This window comes from Leiobunum rupestre, chromosome 10 (assembly GCF_980474605.1).
Source record: "Leiobunum rupestre chromosome 10, qqLeiRupe1.1.hap1, whole genome shotgun sequence".
Taxonomy (NCBI): domain Eukaryota; kingdom Metazoa; phylum Arthropoda; class Arachnida; order Opiliones; family Sclerosomatidae; genus Leiobunum; species Leiobunum rupestre.
In genome coordinates, this window is record NC_143393.1 from 49,086,944 (window position 1) to 49,110,062 (window position 23,119).

The 23,119-nt window shown below is 34.6% G+C and overlaps 1 protein-coding gene across 2 annotated transcripts; it reads left to right on the plus strand.

The window, feature by feature from the left end:
* The first annotated feature begins 1,372 nt into the window (after window positions 1-1,372).
* Vps51 (vacuolar protein sorting 51) lies at window positions 1,373-22,980 on the plus strand. Of its 2 annotated transcripts, XM_090160354.1 has the most exons (17): window positions 1,377-1,619; window positions 3,554-3,697; window positions 10,328-10,557; window positions 10,615-10,747; window positions 11,844-11,932; window positions 12,019-12,124; window positions 12,191-12,306; window positions 12,364-12,463; window positions 12,888-12,988; window positions 13,053-13,299; window positions 13,371-13,493; window positions 13,558-13,665; window positions 19,542-19,643; window positions 19,707-20,120; window positions 22,518-22,630; window positions 22,698-22,779; window positions 22,846-22,980. In XM_090160354.1, the coding sequence occupies exons 1-17, from the start codon at window positions 1,476-1,478 to the stop codon at window positions 22,873-22,875; spliced, it is 2,382 nt and encodes a 793-aa protein (XP_090016480.1). In that variant the 5' UTR covers window positions 1,377-1,475; the 3' UTR covers window positions 22,876-22,980. The 2 variants fall into 2 exon arrangements, with proteins under 2 accessions (XP_090016481.1, XP_090016480.1); XM_090160355.1 differs by lacking the exons at window positions 22,518-22,630; window positions 22,698-22,779; window positions 22,846-22,980 and adding an exon at window positions 20,213-21,161 and having other exon boundaries at window positions 1,373-1,619.
* Window positions 22,981-23,119: the final 139 nt, after the last annotated feature.

Here is a 23,119-nt window from a genome sequence, read left to right on the forward strand (position 1 = left end):
GATAATAAATTTTATTTTATTTTATTTGACCTCCATGTAGTAGCAGAACTTTTATTAAATTTTACAATAAAATACCTATACATGTTTAGAAGTTAGATTATGTTGGTAACATTAATTTTAAACGTATACAAAATAGTTAACTTTATTTTATGAGCATCACAAGAATAGTACTATATAGTACTATCTCATATAAGACTACTGCCATAGCCTAGAAGACCCTCGTAATTTAAAGTATTCTCTCTCTCTACTCTAGGCCCCGTAGCTCCCGAGTCCTCTGTCTGTTTCCACGTAGCCTAACGTACTCCGGGGAACGCAAGGCTAGAGGATTGAGAGTTTGAGGCTTTGAGGGCAGAGGGGGCTTCGACAGTTTGACTCGCTCGAGGGATGCGAGCGAGGTACTCTGCAATGCCTCGACGCGGTACATAGAAATCCGGTGAATAGGGAAATCAAAATTGATAGAAACTTTGAATTAATAAACTGGTCATCTCCTATTATTTGATATTAGCTGAAAACTATTCGTGAGTTCTGAACCGTTAAGAGAACGGCCTAGGACTGAGCTGTGACGTCACGCAAAAGTTCTGGATAGTTCAGAACTTTTGTACGAATAGTTGTGATTCAAATTAGGATCGTACGATTTGACGTACGCAGCCCGATGTGCAGACGAATTTTAGAGATTTCAACCTTGAGTTCCGGCCAGTACTTGCTCTTGAGCAGGTACTATTTAGAACGGTTCCGAACGGTTCAACAAGAGGTTCTTGTCTGCGAATAGTTTGCATTTGGGTAGTTCTAGAATTTTTTTTGCCGAATAGTGCGCATGGGGACTGGTTGAACGGTTCAGAACTCACGAATATTTTTCAGCTATTATTTCGAATTAATAAACTGGACACGGTGACCATTGACCCCTCAAATTTTGAACAAATAAACTGGTCTGAGCAATTAATAAACTGGTCTTTGACCACCTGACCACCGTTATTTCCCAGGCTGATTATGAATATGATATTGATATGGTTTTAATGCCTGGAGTAGTGGCTCACTCCGGTAATCCCAGGCGTCTGGGAGGCAGAGTTTGTGGAAGGCCGTGTGAGGACGACCACCAATCCCCCAACGGGTGGTCGGGATACTTCCGCCACGGGTGTCCCCACCCCTGTCCCCACGTATCCCCTCGTTGGCGTGGCCGCTACACATATCTCACCCTGATTAATCAGTTATTGTGTGTGTGCTGGTGTCTAAGGCCTCGGGTCGACACCGATGTGTGTGTATCTAAAAATAAATAAAAAAATATGGTTTTAATAATCGTCTGCTAAACGTACTAAGGTTAATTTGTAAAGTCATAAAATATATATATTCATTAAATATCCTATCTGGAAACGTATGATTATGTGCTAAAGTACTAACGAACCAAGTCATGAGCTCTTTTCATTACTCTAAATGCTCCTGATTAACGAGTAATTTCTACTTAATTAAATAACGAAGAAATGGCTAGTCTTGACACTGAAGATCGCCAAAAAAGGCGTACCATGTTAAAGGATTATTACAAAGTATCGGAGAGTGAAATGGAAAACTTTGATCCATATAACATTAATGGACCTGACTTTAATCCGGATTTGTTTTTAAATAAGGTAACTGACCTCCCAGAATGTATAATATAACTTTTTCGGTTCCTTGTTGTTTAAGAGCTAGGAGCTGGTAGCCTTAACAACTCAGAGATTGTATAGTCAATCAGTCAATTTAGGGAAGGTACAAGCATAATGTAACTTGAAAACAGTACTTCGTTAAAGACAAAATAATATTATAGATATTTTTTTTTAAATTAGACTTTTACACAATAAAAGTTACTTTATTAAAACAATAAAGGAACTACATGTTTCGACGTTCACTCACGTTGTCGTCAGGTGCGAAACTGATTGTTACTTTCGAGCTACGCCATCGATAACTCGATATTGGATGAGATCACATGATTGAACCAAGATCTTATAAGAAACATGATAAATATTGTTTAGCAATACCAGAGTTTAGACCCTCTTCTTTATTTATACATAGATAATGTTTTTTGATTTTTTTTCAATTTCTAAAGATTCACGAATATTAAGTTCGGTTGCATGTTTCAAATCGGCTAATAATTTAACATTATCAAAATCATAGTGACCACTGCATTTTGTAAGATGGGAATATATGGCTTTATGTTTTCTATTTAAACAATTGTCTGCTCTGTGTTCATTTACTCTGACTTGATGCAAGCTACATTTGGTTTGCCCTATGTATTTCATTGGACATTTTTTACATTTGATTTCGTTAATCCCGCTTTTTTGATGTGTAAATTTTATCCTTACAGTTTGGCAATTTTTGCTCGATTTTATTAATCGGTTTAAAAATGGGAACAAACCCACAATTAGAAAAAACATTGCCGATTTTTTGTGCGATAGGACAAAATGGTAACGCGATGCATGGTTTATCTTTTATGTCGAATTGTAATTTGGTATTGTTTAAAGTTAATTTTTTGTTTTTAAGTTTATCGATTAGACTTTATTTTATCCCGAGAAAAACCCCTATCGGTCGCAATGGCCCTAATGAAGTTTAAAACGCTATCTTCAATTTTATTAATATTACAGAGTTTATAGTAATTGTTATATTAATAATTATATTGTTAACTTCTGTTAGGTTTGCTGGGGTGGCAAAGGTGGGACTGATTAGGTGGGGAGGTGGGAAATACCCATGATGCTATTATATATATATTAATGTACATTAATATATTAATTGATCCAAGTTAAAGGTAAATAACACGTACCCTGTTTAATGGATCAATAAGCCTTATCATTGCCTTTCACTCTTATAATCTGACTTCATTAAACATTCAAAATCAAAAATACTAATTTACAGTAGCCATTAAATCGTCAAATTTTTCCATATGTTATCTCAAAATTTACAGATGTTGTAGTGGCTAGAAAGTATTTTAAATTGGCCATTAATCAATGTTTAATTAATTTTAACATTAAAGAAGATAGAGCCTCTAAAGTTATCAGAATACCCTTTACTTGGCCATAACACTATTAATATGTCTTGAATGCTTGGCAGAAATTCTACTCCTATCATTAATCTTTATTAAAATTAAGTTATGGCTAGCCCCATAAATTATAAGAGTATAGTTGCGACATAGTTATTGAATTATAGGTTTAAAAAAATATCTGACATTTTCCAAGTTTGTTAATAATTCATGTTACCCAATTGGTTTCCATGTCTTAATGACAGTTTTAACACCTCATATGAATTAAGGAGTATTGTATAGACTGGACCATGGCTTTTAAGCACAGATTAGAAATGGAAACAGCGTGTGTATAAAAATTGGGGGTTGTAAAATTGAAAAATCAGAATCGACTCATTATAATGTAAATAACAATACCCAAACAAAAAACAGACGTACAAAATCTGGCTGACTATCAAGAAACATTTTTTTTATGTTAAATTATCGCTATACTTTGTTTGACATTGAAGATTGAAGTGTTTGTGAAATCCCACAGAATTATTTAATATTGCCTTACAATCTCTTTGCTTCTAGTTACTCAAAGAGTACAGTTTAACGGAACTTATGGAGAAAGAAACTGAAATCTATCGTCAAATACAATGTTTAGACAGTGAGATGCAAACTCTGGTGTATGAAAACTACAACAAATTCATTAGTGCTACAGATACAATAAGAAAGGTATGTTGTTTTTTTGCTTTTCTTTTGCTCTGGCTCCATATCCATAATCATTAAAATTACAAATATTTTTTATTAAATTTACAGATATTTTGAATTAACCATAAACCGTTATTTTGTATTAAATTGACAGATATTTGGAATTCAACATAAACAGTTATTTTGTATTAAATTAACAGATATTTTGAATTTAACATAAACAATTATTTTGTATTAAATTAACAGATATTTTGAATTTAGCAAATATTTTGTTCTAAATTGACAAATATTTTGTTCTAAATTGACAGATATTTTGAAAATTACTAACCATTATTTTGTATTAAATTGGCAGATATTTTGAATTTAACAGTAACAAATATTTGGTATTAAATTGATATTTTGAATCAAATTGAGCAATTGATGAACAATATTTTTGGTCAAATTGATGGAACAATATTTTTGGTCAAATTGATGGAACAATATTTTTGGTCAAATTGATGGAACAAATTGATGACCGATATTTGGAATCAAATTGATGACCGATATTTGGAATCAAATTGATGACCGATATTTGGAATCAAATTGATGACCGATATTTGGAATCAAATTGATGACCGATATTTGGAATCAAATTGATGACCGATATTTGGAATCAAATTGATGACCGATATTTGGAATCAAATTGATGACCGATATTTGGAATCAAATTGATGACCGATATTTGGAATCAAATTGATGACCGATATTTGGAATCAAATTGATGACCGATATTTGGAATCAAATTGATGACCGATATTTGGAATCAAATTGATGACCGATATTTGGAATCAAATTGATGACCGATATTTGGAATCAAATTGATGACCGATATTTGGAATCAAATTGATGACCGATATTTGGAATCAAATTGATGACCGATATTTGGAATCAAATTGATGACCGATATTTGGAATCAAATTGATGACCGATGTTTGGAATCAAATTGATGACCGATGTTTGGAATCAAATTGATGACCGATGTTTGGAATCAAATTGATGACCGATATTTGGAATCAAATTGATGACCGATATTTGGAATCAAATTGATGACCGATATTTGGAATCAAATTGATGACCGATATTTGGAATCAAATTGATGACCGATATTTGGAATCAAATTGATGACCGATATTTGGAATCAAATTGATGACCGATATTTGGAATCAAATTGATGACCGATATTTGGAATCAAATTGATGACCGATATTTGGAATCAAATTGATGACCGATATTTGGAATCAAATTGATGACCGATACTTGGAATCAAATTGATGACCGATATTTGGAATCAAATTGATGACCGATATTTGGAATCAAATTGATGACCGATATTTGGAATCAAATTGATGACCGATATTTGGAATCAAATTGATGACCGATATTTGGAATCAAATTGATGACCGATATTTGGAATCAAATTGATGACCGATATTTGGAATCAAATTGATGACCGATATTTGGAATCAAATTGATGACCGATATTTGGAATCAAATTGATGACTGATATTTGGAATCAAATTGATGACCGATATTTGGAATCAAATTGATGACCGATATTTGGAATCAAATTGATGACCGATATTTGGAATCAAATTGATGACCGATACTTGGAATCAAATTGATGACCGATACTTGGAATCAAATTGATGACCGATACTTGGAATCAAATTGATGACCGATACTTGGAATCAAATTGATGACCGATACTTGGAATCAAATTGATGACCGATACTTGGAATCAAATTGATGATTGATATTTTTAATCAAATTGATGATTGATATTTTTAATCAAATTGATGATTGATATTTTTAATCAAATTGATGATTGATATTTTTACTCAAATAGATCACCGATATTTTTACTTAAATTGATGACCGATATTTTTACTTAAATTGATGACCGATATTTTTACTTAAATTGATGACCGATATTTGGAATCAAATTGATGACCGATATTTGGAATCAAATTGATGACCGATATTTGGAATCAAATTGATGACCGATATTTGGAATCAAATTGATGACCGATATTTGGAATCAAATTGATGACCGATATTTGGAATCAAATTGATGACCGATATTTGGAATCAAATTGATGACCGATATTTGGAATCAAATTGATGACCGATATTTGGAATCAAATTGATGACCGATATTTGGAATCAAATTGATGACCGATATTTGGAATCAAATTGATGACCGATATTTGGAATCAAATTGATGACCGATATTTGGAATCAAATTGATGACCGATGTTTGGAATCAAATTGATGACCGATGTTTGGAATCAAATTGATGACCGATGTTTGGAATCAAATTGATGACCGATATTTGGAATCAAATTGATGACCGATATTTGGAATCAAATTGATGACCGATATTTGGAATCAAATTGATGACCGATATTTGGAATCAAATTGATGACCGATATTTGGAATCAAATTGATGACCGATATTTGGAATCAAATTGATGACCGATATTTGGAATCAAATTGATGACCGATATTTGGAATCAAATTGATGACCGATATTTGGAATCAAATTGATGACCGATATTTGGAATCAAATTGATGACCGATATTTGGAATCAAATTGATGACCGATATTTGGAATCAAATTGATGACCGATATTTGGAATCAAATTGATGACCGATATTTGGAATCAAATTGATGACCGATATTTGGAATCAAATTGATGACCGATATTTGGAATCAAATTGATGACCGATATTTGGAATCAAATTGATGACCGATATTTGGAATCAAATTGATGACCGATATTTGGAATCAAATTGATGACCGATATTTGGAATCAAATTGATGACCGATATTTGGAATCAAATTGATGACCGATATTTGGAATCAAATTGATGACCGATATTTGGAATCAAATTGATGACCGATATTTGGAATCAAATTGATGACCGATATTTGGAATCAAATTGATGACCGATATTTGGAATCAAATTGATGACCGATATTTGGAATCAAATTGATGACCGATACTTGGAATCAAATTGATGACCGATACTTGGAATCAAATTGATGACCGATACTTGGAATCAAATTGATGATTGATATTTTTAATCAAATTGATGATTGATATTTTTAATCAAATTGATGATTGATATTTTTACTCAAATAGATCACCGATATTTTTACTTAAATTGATCACCGATATTTTTACTTAAATTGATGACCGATATTTTTACTTAAATTGATGACCGATATTTGGAATCAAATTGATGACCGATATTTGGAATCAAATTGATGACCGATATTTGGAATCAAATTGATGACCGATATTTGGAATCAAATTGATGACCGATATTTGGAATCAAATTGATGACCGATATTTGGAATCAAATTGATGACCGATATTTGGAATCAAATTGATGACCGATATTTGGAATCAAATTGATGACCGATATTTGGAATCAAATTGATGACCGATATTTGGAATCAAATTGATGACCGATGTTTGGAATCAAATTGATGACCGATGTTTGGAATCAAATTGATGACCGATGTTTGGAATCAAATTGATGACCGATGTTTGGAATCAAATTGATGACCGATGTTTGGAATCAAATTGATGACCGATGTTTGGAATCAAATTGATGACCGATGTTTGGAATCAAATTGATGACCGATATTTGGAATCAAATTGATGACCGATGTTTGGAATCAAATTGATGACCGATGTTTGGAATCAAATTGATGACCGATGTTTGGAATCAAATTGATGACCGATGTTTGGAATCAAATTGATGACCGATGTTTGGAATCAAATTGATGACCGATATTTGGAATCAAATTGATGACCGATATTTGGAATCAAATTGATGACCGATATTTGGAATCAAATTGATGACCGATATTTGGAATCAAATTGATGACCGATATTTGGAATCAAATTGATGACCGATATTTGGAATCAAATTGATGACCGATATTTGGAATCAAATTGATGACCGATATTTGGAATCAAATTGATGACCGATATTTGGAATCAAATTGATGACCGATATTTGGAATCAAATTGATGACCGATATTTGGAATCAAATTGATGACCGATATTTGGAATCAAATTGATGACCGATATTTGGAATCAAATTGATGACCGATATTTGGAATCAAATTGATGACCGATACTTGGAATGAAATTGATGACCGATACTTGGAATCAAATTGATGATTGATATTTTTAATCAAATTGATGATTGATATTTTTAATCAAATTGATGATTGATATTTTTAATCAAATTGATGATTGATATTTTTAATCAAATTGATGATTGATATTTTTAATCAAATTGATGATTGATATTTTTACTCAAATAGATCACCGATATTTTTACTTAAATTGATGACCGATATTTTTACTTAAATTGATGACCGATATTTTTACTTAAATTGATGACCGATATTTGGAATCAAATTGATGACCGATATTTGGAATCAAATTGATGACCGATATTTGGAATCAAATTGATGACCGATATTTGGAATCAAATTGATGACCGATATTTGGAATCAAATTGATGACCGATATTTGGAATCAAATTGATGACCGATATTTGGAATCAAATTGATGACCGATATTTGGAATCAAATTGATGACCGATATTGGAATCAAATTGATGACCGATATTTGGAATCAAATTGATGACCGATATTTGGAATCAAATTGATGACCGATATTTGGAATCAAATTGATGACCGATATTTGGAATCAAATTGATGACCGATATTTGGAATCAAATTGATGACCGATATTTGGAATCAAATTGATGACCGATGTTTGGAATCAAATTGATGACCGATATTTGGAATCAAATTGATGACCGATATTTGGAATCAAATTGATGACCGATATTTGGAATCAAATTGATGACCGATATTTGGAATCAAATTGATGACCGATATTTGGAATCAAATTGATGACCGATATTTGGAATCAAATTGATGACCGATATTGGAATCAAATTGATGACCAATATTTGGAATCAAATTGATGACCGATATTTGGAATCAAATTGATGACCGATATTTGGAATCAAATTGATGACCGATATTTGGAATCAAATTGATGACCGATATTTGGAATCAAATTGATGACCGATATTTGGAATCAAATTGATGACCGATGTTTGGAATCAAATTGATGACCGATATTTGGAATCAAATTGATGACCGATATTTGGAATCAAATTGATGACCGATATTTGGAATCAAATTGATGACCGATATTTGGAATCAAATTGATGACCGATATTTGGAATCAAATTGATGACCGATATTTGGAATCAAATTGATGAACGATATTTGGAATCAAATTGATGACCGATATATTTGGAATCAAATTGATGACCGATATATTTGGAATCAAATTGATGACCGATATATTTGGAATCAAATTGATGACCGATATATTTGGAATCAAATTGATGACCGATATTTGGAATCAAATTGATGACCGATATTTGGAATCAAATTGATGACCGATATTTGGAATCAAATTGATGACCGATATTTGGAATCAAATTGATGACCGATATTTGGAATCAAATTGATGACCGATATTTGGAATCAAATTGATGACCGATATTTGGAATCAAATTGATGACCGATATTTGGAATCAAATTGATGACCGATGTTTGGAATCAAATTGATGACCGATGTTTGGAATCAAATTGATGACCGATGTTTGGAATCAAATTGATGACCGATGTTTGGAATCAAATTGATGACCGATGTTTGGAATCAAATTGATGACCGATATTTGGAATCAAATTGATGACCGATATTTGGAATCAAATTGATGACCGATATTTGGAATCAAATTGATGACCGATATTTGGAATCAAATTGATGACCGATATTTGGAATCAAATTGATGACCGATATTTGGAATCAAATTGATGACCGATATTTGGAATCAAATTGATGACCGATATTTGGAATCAAATTGATGAACGATATTTGGAATCAAATTGATGACCGATATATTTGGAATCAAATTGATGACCGATATATTTGGAATCAAATTGATGACCGATATATTTGGAATCAAATTGATGACCGATATATTTGGAATCAAATTGATGCGACCGATATTTGGAATCAAATTGATGCGACCGATATTTGGAATCAAATTGATGCGACCGATATTTGGAATCAAATTGATGCGACCGATATTTGGAATCAAATTGATGCGACCGATATTTGGAATCAAATTGATGCGACCGATATTTGGAATCAAATTGATGCGACCGATACTTGGAATCAAATTGATGACCGATACTTGGAATCAAATTGATGATTGATATTTTTAATCAAATTGATGATTGATATTTTTACTCAAATTGATGATTGATATTTTTACTCAAATAGATCACCGATATTTTTACTCAAATAGATCACCGATATTTTTACTCAAATAGATCACCGATGTTTTTAAATTGGTGATCGATATTTTAAATTGGTGATCGATATTTTTATTAAATTGGTGATCGATATTTTGAATTTAACTAACAGATTCTTAGGTTATAAGTTACAAAAGTAATCATTGCATGTAGGACAAATTGTAATTATGAATTATAATTACAGATGAAACATGATTTTAAGAAAATGGAAGAGGAAATGGATCTTTTAGCCAAAAACATGTCTTCTATAACAGAATTCAGTGGGAAAATATCAACCACTCTTCAAGGACGGAGGGAGATTATCTCTAAACTTTCTGGTACACACAGTCTATTGAAAAAGTTACAGTTCCTTTTTGAGCTTCCGCCACGATTGAAGCAAGCTTTAGAGAGTGAAAATTATAGCCAGGCTGTAAAGTAAGTTTCGCACAGTATTGGCATTTTTTAAAAAAATTACCATATTCCTCCAATTAGGTACTATTTACGTTCTGAACAAGTTTTGGTTCAGTATGAGCACATGCCATCATTTAGAGGCATTCAAGAAGATTGTGAAACGATTGTCCAAGAGTTAAAGCTAAAATTACGTCAGCAGTTCCATTCCAAAGATGTAAGTTTGATACTTTGTGGAAACCCTTTTGTTTGGTTCCTTGTATGAATTAGGGCATTTAGCCATTCATAATCAGGAAAATAACAATTTAAATTAAATTGGAAAATGTGTTTCAAGTGACTGCTTTAAATTATCCTCTTCTCGTCCTAGAAAATTGATTTTGAAAAGCTTTGACGACTGGAAACTTTTCATGTCTTGTGAAGGTCACTAAACAACACTAGTGGGTTTTCTCGCTTTTATTTAATAATGGCTAGTAATGCATGCAATGTGGCATGTTTCAATTAATATGTGCCACTGATAATGTGTTGCATATCATTTTTAAATAGTTGTGGGAAAGCCCATTAGTGTTGTTTATTGCTATCTTTAACACAGTAGCAGTAAAAATCTTCCTCATTCAACTGAATCCATTTTTAACCCCAAGAATAACAAGGAGACATGCCGGGGTGTTTCTCCTCGATTGTTTTCAAACTCTGGGATTAAGTGGACCTTCATGTACCTTGAAAGCTCCTAAAGGGAAAAGTTTCAATGGCCATTTGTTTTGCCATGCCAACCAAAAATATTTTTCTTAAGTTTAAACTTCTCTACATAAAATAGCAGGTTAAAATCACGGTTTGTAAGGGACTTTAAAAAAAAATGGCAAAACCATTGGGTAAATTTGGTGAAAAATGGGCAAAATCTATAAAAATGGGTAAAATCATTAAAACTTAGGTAAGGGTTTACAAACCATGATTTTTTCATGCTATTTTACTTAGAGAAAGTTTAAGCTTAAGTTGCGAAAAAAGGTTTTGGTTGCCATGGCAAAACAAATGGCCATCGAAACTTTTCCCTTTAGGAGCTTTCAAGGTACATGAAGGTCTACTCAACCCCTGAGTTTGAAAAAAAATCGGGGAGAAATACCTTGGGATGTCTCCTTGTAAGTGTACAAAAATTCTTCTTAAAAACTGAATCATGATAAAAAAACTAAAAACGAGACATAAAACATTAATTCAAGGCGAAATATAATTTAAAAATTTTATCATTGACAGCTAAATATGTTTGGTATAGAAAATTGTGTTCAAAATTAAAGTCCTACCAAATCATTTTTTACCTTTCTAAGGCAACTCCAAAAGAGTTGGCAGATTGCGTTGATATGCTTCTTCAACTTAAGGAACCAGCAGATCAATTATGCGATGAATTTCTTTCTTAGTGAGTTTTCAGCACTTAATTTATCACTATTAGAATTGATATTTAATTAATATTAGGTCCTAAATGTATCATTGGTTTTGTTATAGTGCTAAAAGAAAAATAAATTTGGATTTGGAAGAGTTGGAAATGCAAAATCAGTTGCTTCTAAAAAATACCCAACCGGGTATAACAGACAATGGAAACGTACCTATGGTACAAGTTTTACAATTTTTACCTTTTTAGTTTTCCACTTATTTCAATTTAATTTTTCTAATTAAGGATGTTTTAGAATACGTTGATTACGGATGCAACCATTTTCTGAGCAATTTATGTTTAGTTATAGCTTCATATGGGGACATGTTCCTTCACAGGAAACCAAATTTTGAACTTTTAAAGTAAAAAATTATTACATTTATCTTAAACTACGAAACATAAAAATGGTTTGTTTTTAGTGAAGATTTGGATGCTATAGCCACGGAAAAATTACACACATTTGTAGAGATGCTGATGCAACGATACTTCAAGGCCGTTGAAAAGCGGTTCATAAGTGATGTAAGTATTGCACTTTTTTTATGCTGGGGTATTGAAACATGAAAATTAATAGTAACCTCTTGATTTCCTTTTGAAAGTATTATATATGTATTTTCAAACTTAAGGAGAGTAAATTGTTTTTAAATTGGGAATAGTATAAATTTGATTTTAAATCTACATTTCATACTTGGCCAAATCTGCACTTCAGTATGGTACGATAAGATTTTCCCCCTAAATGTATACAGTGGATTGATTAGCAGAATCTTCTTGAAATAAATCCCCTTAGTCAGAATTTTTAACAGCATTCCTATTGCCAAAAAATTTATTTTGATCCATAACTAAACGTCCTACTTAATACAGATCTCTCCATGGTAATCACACCTAACAAATAAGTTCTAGAGTAGTACACTCCCATAAACGAAGTTTAAAGCTGTTTTCTTATTAGAGCGAAGACAGAGACAGCTCTGTGTTGGTTAGAGCCCTAGATAGATTCCACAGACGACTTCAAGCTGTTATGAAGCTCATGCCTGATGCTGATTTTTCGAAGTTAGTATCCTGTTATTATACAGATTTATTGCCATAGTTATAATATTTTCTATAATTTTTCCAGGCAAGGAATGGAGATTGTTTGTGAAGCAGCACGCTCTAAATGTCAGCAAACTTTGTCTCAATTACGAAAACATTTCTCAGCTTGCATGACTGACATCAGGCAGAGTTTGGCGTCTTCATCAAGTAATACAACGTCATCATTGGGAAGCTCATTGTACAATAGTTCTGGAAATATTCTTCCAGAACTTTTGAAAACAATGAAAGATTCCATTTGTGAACAAGTGAAACGAGCTTTTGACAGCTTAAAAGTAATTTTTATAAGTTTACTGTTATAATATATTGCTCTTATTTCTACTAATTATTGAATTTTGTTTTGAAGGCTTTCATTGAACCTGATATAACATTTGCCACGAAAAGCAACTTCCAGGAACCTTTCTGTCATATTCACGTACGAGAAGATGTTCTTGTTGCTTTTCTCCAATACATACATTCCTCAGTTTTAGTATGTATAATTTAAATTTATAAAGTGAAATTTACATACTAAAACCTTATGACTATTTACGTAGGAAGCCACCAAATGCTCCAATGATAAAGCCGCAAGTCCATCTGGAAGTCTTCTGCTGTTGTTATCAAGGTTTTGTTTGGATATGGAGAATGCCACAATTGCTTACTTGGTAAGTGGTATGTGGTGGAAGAAACTTTTTGGAGGGTATTGGTTTTCATACTAACTTGTCTCCTGCCATGGAGGAGAAGCAGAATAGGGATAGAACTGGAATACCCAGTGTTGTATTGTATTAAACATTCCGTTAGAATTACATTAAATACTTTAATTAGTCAAACCACATATCAGGAACGAACTGTAATCTCTTGTCTACATAACATGACTGGTTAATCTACATGTGATCACCTGGGGTGTGTTGCCCCCTGGTGTCTAACTAAAGAACTGATAATAACAATATGACGTTATGATAATATATATGACAATATAACAACTTTGTTTCTTTTTTTTTAAAGTTAATTGTTAAATTTATTATTTAACTTGGTGAGAATTGTTTTGTTGGTTTCAAGATTCGGCCTCTAGATGATCTCGTCTGCACGTTGTTCCTGGTGTTTTGCGATGTTGTTTCACTTGTATTCATCTTTGGAGGACTAGTTGAAAATGGGGGTAATACCGATGTTAAATTTAGACATGTTTCTGGATGGATTGGGAACGATGATGGTGCTATTGATCGCCTTGGGGTTGGTGGCCTCTGAAGCACGGTACTTGAATGTTGAGGCCAATAGTGCAAATGAAAATCACCTTTGCCTCCCTTTGATAGTTCATCTTGTTGTTTTGTTGTTTTCTCCATTTGATTTGGGGAATTTTTGGGGGTTTGAAACATTTCTTTCTGGGCTTCAAAAGTCTGAGATATTTCCTCCTGGTCTTTTCTTCCATGTTGACTTCTTGATCGTGTGTCTTGAGACTGAACCGGTTGTATGGGGAACGTTGATGCTTGTTCCTCCATATGTTTATTACAATACTTTGGTAAGGCGATTGTCTTCCTATCATGATCAGGTTTTCTATGGTGTTCTTCCACTTTTATCACATATTGTGTTTGTCGAGGTCGAAGATGTGTACGAGTTCTTCTGAATATTTGATTCTTTTCAGTTTTTATAATGTACGATTCTGGATTACTATCAATATCTATGACTATTGCTGGTAACCATTGTCGCATTGCTACATAGTACCATACTTTCTCATTTATGTGAAGTTTTCTTAATGGTTTGTGAGGGCGACGGTTGGCTTGGTTGACCATATTTTGTTTTCTTTGTTGTAGTACATTCTTTATTTGTCTTGTCGGGTAATATGGTTTAAGGGTAACATCGTTTATGGTAAGTGGGGTGCGGATGTTTCTCCCCATTAACATTTCACTTGGACTTGGCAATGGTAGCTGAGGTGTAGTTCTATATTCCATTAGGACGTAATTTAAGTCCTTTCCTTCTTCTTCAGCCTTGCTCATGAGGTTCTTGAGAGTCTGGACTGTACGCTCTGATAATCCGTTACTTTGGGGGAAATAGGGACTAGACGTCACATGTTTAACGCCCCATTTCTTCAAAAATGTGGAGAACATGTAAGAGTTATATGGTGGGCCGTTATCCGAGATCAGACGCTGTGGTATGCCATGTCTGGAAAAATGCGGGACCATGAACTTTATTATTGCTTCTGCATTGGTACTCGATAATTCTTGTGCCTCCACGTATTTGGAATAGTAATCCACCAATAAGATTACATGTCTTGACTTATGTTTGAACAAGTCTGTCCCTACTGTGTGCCACGGCAAGGGCGGTATATCGTGAGGGTGAAAGGAATTCGGAATATTAGCAGAACTTCGTTGACAACATGTTGGGCAGGTCGAGACATATTTCGTGTTGTCCCTAGTCATGTTGGGCCAATATACATTCTTACGTGCTTTTACTAAGCAGGCTGTTATGCCTTGATGTGCCCCGTGAATCTGAGCCATAGTATTGTTTCTTAATTCTGTAGGAATTATTAAACAGTTGCTTCGATACAATAAACCTTCATTTTCTTGTATTTCTTGCAGGGGCCAATATAATTTTACTTCATTGTTTGAAATCTTGTTATAGCATTTTGGCCATCCTTCTAATGTGTACTGCTTTACTAGCTGTAAGACTGGATCACGTTGAGTGGCTGCGTTCAGTTTTTCTTTTCTATCATCCGAGAATGTAGTTAAAGCATACACAGTAGCATAAGGGCCTTCCAAATGGTCTGTGTTTATGGTGACTTGTGGTAAAGGCGCTCGTGACAATGTGTCAGCTATATGCAGTTGGGACCCAGGAATGTAGATTAATTTTGGGTTATATCTCACCAATTCCAGTGATAGTCTCTGAAGTCGTGGTGACAATAAGGTTACCTAGTAACCGCTAGAAGTGGCTTGTGGTCCGTTTGTACAGTAACTGTGGAAGTTGCTATGTAAAATTCAAAATGTTTGCAGGAGTAAGTGACATCCAGGAGTTCTTTTTCAATCTGGGCGTATTGTCTTTGTGTTGAGGTCAGAGTCATAGAAGCATACTCAACGGGTCTGTTATTTTAAAGTAGAACCGCTCCTATACCATGTTGACTGGCATCTACTGAAATAACCGTTGGTGCATTGGGATCATAAAAAGCTAGCACTGGCGCCTTGGTTATTACTTCTTTTAGAAGGTCATATTCTTGTTGGTAGTTTTGGTCCCATTGGAACTCAGTTGTGTGTTTTAGAAGTTGACGCAGAGTGTTGGTTCTTTCTGAGTAGTCTGGGATGAACTGTGATAGAAAGTTTAGCATTCCCAAAAAACGTCTTAATTCGGTCTTATCTTTTGGTGCTGGCATTTCTCGTATGGCCTGTATTTTCTCGGGGTTTGGATGTATGCCATGCTCAGAGATGATATGACCCAAATACGAAATTTGTTTTACCGCTAATTGAATTTTACTGGTACTAAATTTTAGACCAGTACTGCGGGCACGTTAGAGTACTGCCTTCAAAATTTTGTATGTTCAGGAATTGAGACAGCGTGCATCAAGAAATCATCTGTTGAAATATGAGTTTTGGGGATGTCAGCGAAAATGGGGTTCATGGTGCGCTGAAAAATTTCTGATGCCGAAGCTATTCCATATGGTAGGCGTTTGAATCGAAATCGTCCGAATGGGGTACTAAAAGTGCAGAGGTATGAGCTGGCTTCGTCTAATTCAATTTGTCAAAAGGCACTTTTGGCATCCTAAACCGTAAATATTTTCGCAGTATGCAATTGTGCGAAAATCTCTTGTGCCGTTGGCATTTGATAATGTTCTCATAACAAATTTTCGTTAAGTCTCCTGGGATCCAGACAAATACGGACCTCCCCATTAGGTTTACGAACAATAACAATCGGATGTACCCAGGCAGTAGGTTCGATGACTGGTTCTATAACACCCAATTTTTCCATCCGGGCCAATTCCGTCTTGACTTTAGATTTAAGTTGTATTGGAATGTAATGTGGTGGTGAGATGTATGGTCTTGCACCAGGTTTGAGGAGAATGGAATGCTGACCAGGTAACTTGCCCATGGCATCAAAACAATCTTGATACTGATCTATAATTTGTTGTGGAGTGGGAAACTTGTATTGTATGTCCTTAGAGATATCCAGGGTTTTCTGGGCTGTAGTAAGAATTGTACTTCCGGGTTGCATCCGTACCGCAGCTATAGTAGAGGTGCCTATGTGCGGTACATTATTTTGTAATCGTGCGATGAGTCCAAGTTGGAGGGCAGTTGCTCCCCCTATTATAGGTACATTGTCTTGCTGAATAACATAAAATAGAGTTGGGGCTATAGCGGTAGCTGAAGCACACTGCAAAGTCACGGTGCCCAAAACTGCAAGATTATGGCCCGAATATGCCTTAACTATATGTTTGGATGTCTGGATCTTGTAGCCAGAAAATAATGTACGGAATATTGTTTGGGGTAGCACATTTACTTGAGCTCCTGTATCAATCTTAAATTTAATGGATTGATTGTCTACCTTTAACTGAGCAAGCCATATATCTGGTTCGTGGCATTATAGAGTGCACTGTTAACGCATATAGATGTAACATCGGGTCGTCTGGGAACTGATTGTAGTTTGTATGGCCAGATTGTGGTTGGGATGACATGTAGTCCAATTGCTGGTAATATTCAGGTGAGCGTGAGTGTTGCGAGGGTGGATGATGAGATGAATCTTGTGGTAGATATTGTTCTAAAGAATTGACGGAGCGACATTTAACCATGAAGTGGTTTAGACCTCCACAGCCTCTGCATCGGCTACCTTGAGCTGGACAAGTCTGTTGAAATCCGTGAGGGTGGTCACAACGTGAACATTTGGTAGTAGTAGGGTCGTTGCGTGACGAGCGGTCAGAACGGTGCCATGTGGAAGTAAGTGTATTGTCACTGTTGGCACGAGGTCTGTATGGGTCTTGACGAGGATAGGTGTTGTGATTAGTGGCACCTCGTTGGTAAGATTGTCTACGAATAGCATGTACAGTGGCTGTCGGTGTCTCGTCTGTTAGAGTGACAGTTGTAGCAATGTACATCGACTGTTTATTGGCAGTTTCATCCATTTGGCACATGGAAACAGCTTGTTGCAATGTCAACGTAGGCTTGAGTAGTAACGTCTTCCGTACCTCAGTATTTGTTATTCCAATAGTTATAACTGTGGCAATAATAGATTCTTTCAGATCACCCCAATCACAGTTATCAGCTTGGGATTGTAATTGCAATAGAAAATTATCAAAAGGTTGTTGTGGAAGCTGTCGGGTAGTTAAAAATTTGTAACGAGCATAGGTCACATTGTAATAGGGCTTGTAATATAAATCAAAAGCAGCAAAGATGTCTGCTAATGTTCTGTCTGCAGGGGCTTGGGCAAAAGGAAGTGTCTTGTAAATTTTTAAGCCTTCAGGGCCTAATACATGCAAAAATATATTCCGTCGTTGTTGCGCTTGGTCCTCACCCGCCATTTGCGCAGCAGCTATGAAAATCTCGAATCGTTCCTTGTAAAATCGCCATGCTTCAGCTGGATTGGAGCCAGGTATAAAATGTTCAGGATATTTAAGAACAGCAGTCGCCATCACCAAGGCTTAAACTCGGCAAGGCCCGATTATTATAATATGATCGTCAGAAAAGAAAATAACGTTGATGAAACAGTCTAATACCTTGGGTTCGTTGTGACTTCTGACACCATGTTGTATTGTATTAAACATTCCGTTAGAATTACATTAAATACTTTAATTAGTCAAACCACATATCAGGAACGAACTGTAATCTCTTGTCTACATAACATGACTGGTTAATCTACATGTGATCACCTGGGGTGTGTTGCCCCCTAGTGTCTAACTAAAGGACTGATAATAACAATATGACGTTATGATACAATATGACGTTATGATAATATATATGACAATATAACACCCAGCTTTGAAAAAAAATAAAGTTTCTTAAATGTTGAAAAACATTTTTTCCTTCTGTTTTACCTTCCAATATGGCAATCACTGTTCAGAATGTATTAGAAAATTTGAAATGGAATGAAAACAAAAGTAGTTTCAATCTCAATTTACGCACCAACCAAACAATTTTTCAAATCTCCAAGGAAAAATGTAGAACAAAAAAAAGAACATCTATCTATCAACGTTGGAAAAGAGCAATTAATGGAACAAAAATTTTGTCATTCCAATGGTTCTTCTGGTTAGGAGTGCCGCTGTAAAAAAAGGTTGGGTAAGAATATTAACGTTAAAAAAGTATGAAGTCTCATAATAATAATAATACTAATGTCATAGTTTACAATCCAGCTGTGTTGATAAGTTTAAGTTTTTAGCCATCAAAAAATTGAACTGGAACTGATACGATTAATAGCTAAGAGGACCTATTAGCATTGCAACTTTGCTTCTTACACTGTTACTAAACTTTCATAGGGTGTTACCTCAAATTAGATGACCAATTTTTCATACACAAGGCTCAAATACCTAAAAGTAAATTTTTCTTTAACTTTCAAATATTTTTCTTAACAGTTTTCAATACTTGAGGAACAATTTCCAATGGAATATGGAACACCATTAACTAGTTCAACATCTTCCAACGTTCTATGTATAGAAGCGAAAGAATGTGCTCAAGTGAGTTGTTTTAGCAATTTTTGATTCTTTAGACAAGGCTTTATATAAAAAATTCAATTCTAGGCTCTGTTGAGTAGTTTTGTTCGTCTTCAAGGCTCTTCTATATCTCAGATGTTGAGGAAGAGTGTAGAAACTCGCGATTGGATGAGCAGCATTGAACCTAGAAACGTTAGAGCTGTCATGAAAAGGGTTATTGAAGATGTTACTGCAGTAGATTCCCAAGTTGGGCAACTCTATGAGGAAGGAGCGCGTAAAGAGAGAAGTTCTGATTCCAGCAGACGAACGTACCCTTACAGCAGTACTCGACAGCAAAGTGCTATTGTTGGACGCTCTAATTGGAGTTCATATGCGCCAAGCGCTGAAAACAGTCTTATCAGCAATATTCAAAAACTGTTTTCTGAGAAGATTGAAATTTTTGGAAAAATTGAATTCTCCAAAGTCTCTGTTATGACTGGTATCATTAAAATAAGCTTAAAGGTAATTATAAAATGACACATTCCTTCTGTCATAAGGTAATAATAAAGGTCCCTCAAAGTTAGACTAAGTGATTTAAGAGCGATTTCTTCCAGGGTATTTTCGTTCTTTTTTCAGAAAAAGATATAGCTCTAGCTGGAAGCAGAGCAATTGGCTCAATAATTGCTAGCTGCCACCGGTGTTGTAAAACCGCTGCTAAATGGTCTGCTTTGTTAACAGTTAAAAATTGCAATAATTACGTGTATCCATATTATGAAAGATGGTTTAACAGTATAAACTTTATAAGCTGTTTATATATATTGATCATTGTTTAAACTTGTGCTAAGGTCTAATTAGCTCCGATCCAAAACAAAATGGTCTGAGAGACCGGGAAAGATTAACACTATTGGGTGCCTGTGCAAAGTAGAATTTGGAGCCCATAAAAATATTACTTTTTGACTCTATTAACGCCAAATATAAAATACCAATAGAATTACTATCCTTGTGGGCCCTTGCTCAGGCCTTAATACGGCTAGGATGTAGTTTTCCCACTAGCACATGGCAACATCAACATCTTCGAAGAAAGGTGGGGTGGCAGAGTGGTTAGCGCTTTCGCCTCGCAGCAAGAGGAGCAGAGTTCGATCCCAACTTGTGGCACTGGGTGAAAACTCAGAAGTACTCCTTCTGCATTGACTTTGTAAATTCTCTCCCCGCTGATTTAAGGGGTTTTCCCACGATTTCTTCGGTTTCCCCTTCCATAAAAATTTGTAGAGGTTAACAGTAATAGTTAGTGTAAGGAGCTGTTGGCTCGCATGGTATGTAGGGCTTGCTACCACCCTCCTACGCATTGTAACCTGGTAACCTGTTTAAAGGCTTAATAAGTTGCTAGGTGACTTGGGCCTAAGGTGGTGCCTAGCTGATTGTTACTTAAAAAGAAATTGCTCTTAGAATAATTTGTAGTAGCTTTCAACTTTGAGGGAGCACTCACTTATTCACATGAGCTTACCTTTTTACAAATTTAAGGTTTTTTCCAAGTCTTATTAAGAGGAGAGATTTATTACTTTAAATTTTAAAGATGTGAAAATACCTTTTTAATTGGGACCAATTTGAATATGAAATATTTTTATTCACTTCAAATACCAAATCAAATATTGTAGAATGTTTTGCAATGGAAAAAACAAAACCAGGGCCAGATAACTGTTCAAATACCAAATAGTATCTGGAATATGAAATAATTTGAAATATTTAGCTTTACAGTTTTAATTTTACTTATTGTTTTTGAAAATTGCAAAATATGCCAAGGCTCTAAGCCTAAATCCAGATGCACGAATAAAGCTCGTAAGCGAATTTTGAGCATGCACGCATGCATTGTTTCAAAAAACCAATTTTGTGCATACAAAAAGTGCAAAATTTGAATTTTTTTTATTTTTACGCTGCGTTGCTCGCTTTGCATCACATGTGTGCAGCCGGCTTAGCAGCTGACTGAGTACAAATTCAACAATCAAGAGAAAACCCGTACATGGAATAATATAAAATAATTAAAAAACCACTTATTGTATCAGCTCGCGAATGGGTGGGCAGTGGCGTAGACAGGGGGGGAGGGGTTTCAGGTCCAGACCCTCCCCTTGGGCCTACCTTTGACTGTACTAAATTCCCACCCCCTTCTCGACCCCCCTCTTAACATTCACACACTTTGACCCCCCCCCCCTTGATGAATTTCTGGCTAAGCCACTGTGGGTGGGAAACTAAGTTTTTAAATAAGTGTTTTTTTTATTATTTTAGAACCTTTATTATAACACTACCTATGTTTCGACTTAATCACATGAGTCGTCGCAAAATGTGAAAATAGAATACACAAATCCCTTATTCCCCTGGAATGGTGTAAAAAGGTTAGAAATGGTCCCATTGACTATAGAATTCTGTGAGGGCTGCAGCCACGCAGTCTCCCTCTTTTCCTACCCCAACTTGAATAACTTTCCAAGGCCAAGAAGCTGTTGGAATTTATTTTATTACTGTTTATTATCTAAAAACCAGAAAACTCCTTTTCTTGTTATCTCAAATTCCTCAATTGAACTTTGTTTATTTTTTACATATAAGTGTGTTTTTAATAGTATATATTCCCTTTCCGCCGTAAAAGTTTAAATTGGCACCATCTAGCGTAAATAAAAGTATTATAAGCGAATCTCTTAAGGGCTTTGTTTCATTGAATGTATTTGCAGATTTCTCTTCTAGTGGTACAATTGTGTTCATAGTGAGAAAGGTTTTTGTCACCAATGTTATTTGACCATAGAGGAAGAAATTTAGCCCTGTGATTTAAAAAAAATGTATTTTACAAACGGTTCAGAAACTCTTGGCCAACGATGTTAGGATAAAATGACTCATGGGAATAGATTTGTAACATATAATTTAATGAATTTTTAGACATTCCTGGAGTGTGTTCGGTTAAGAACATTTAGCCGCAATGGACTTCAACAAGTACAGGTTGATACGCATTATCTTCAACTTTACCTTTGGCGATTTGTTTCTGATGAAAAGTAATTACATCTTTCATATTTTTAATTTATTCGCACGCAATAGCTACATTTAATTTCACTGCTTTAGTTTGGTTCACATTCTGTTGGATGAAATCGTTGGCAGCGCGATTAATAGATGCATTGATGCTTCTGTTATGATGGAACCGAGTGTAAGTGTACTTTTTAATATTTGCAGTATATGAAAATAGTTTCATTGTGTTGCTTCATTTTTCCAGGTTGTTGAAGTAATATGCGACAGAGGGTAAGAAGAATAGAAAGTTACTAGAAATTCATTATTTATAAATTATTTGCAAATTTAGTGTAAATATTAATATTGGGTCATTTAATAAATTGTACAGTTTTCAGAGAGGCTCTTGACGTTTTTATTCTTATTTATAGCTTTTTCGTAGCTTTGTTTTTCTCCAAAGGCATGATCCTAATGAGAATAGGTACTGGGGTGGAGCAGATTTCACTTCATGAACAAAACTATTTAAAGTTTGGTTTTGCTTC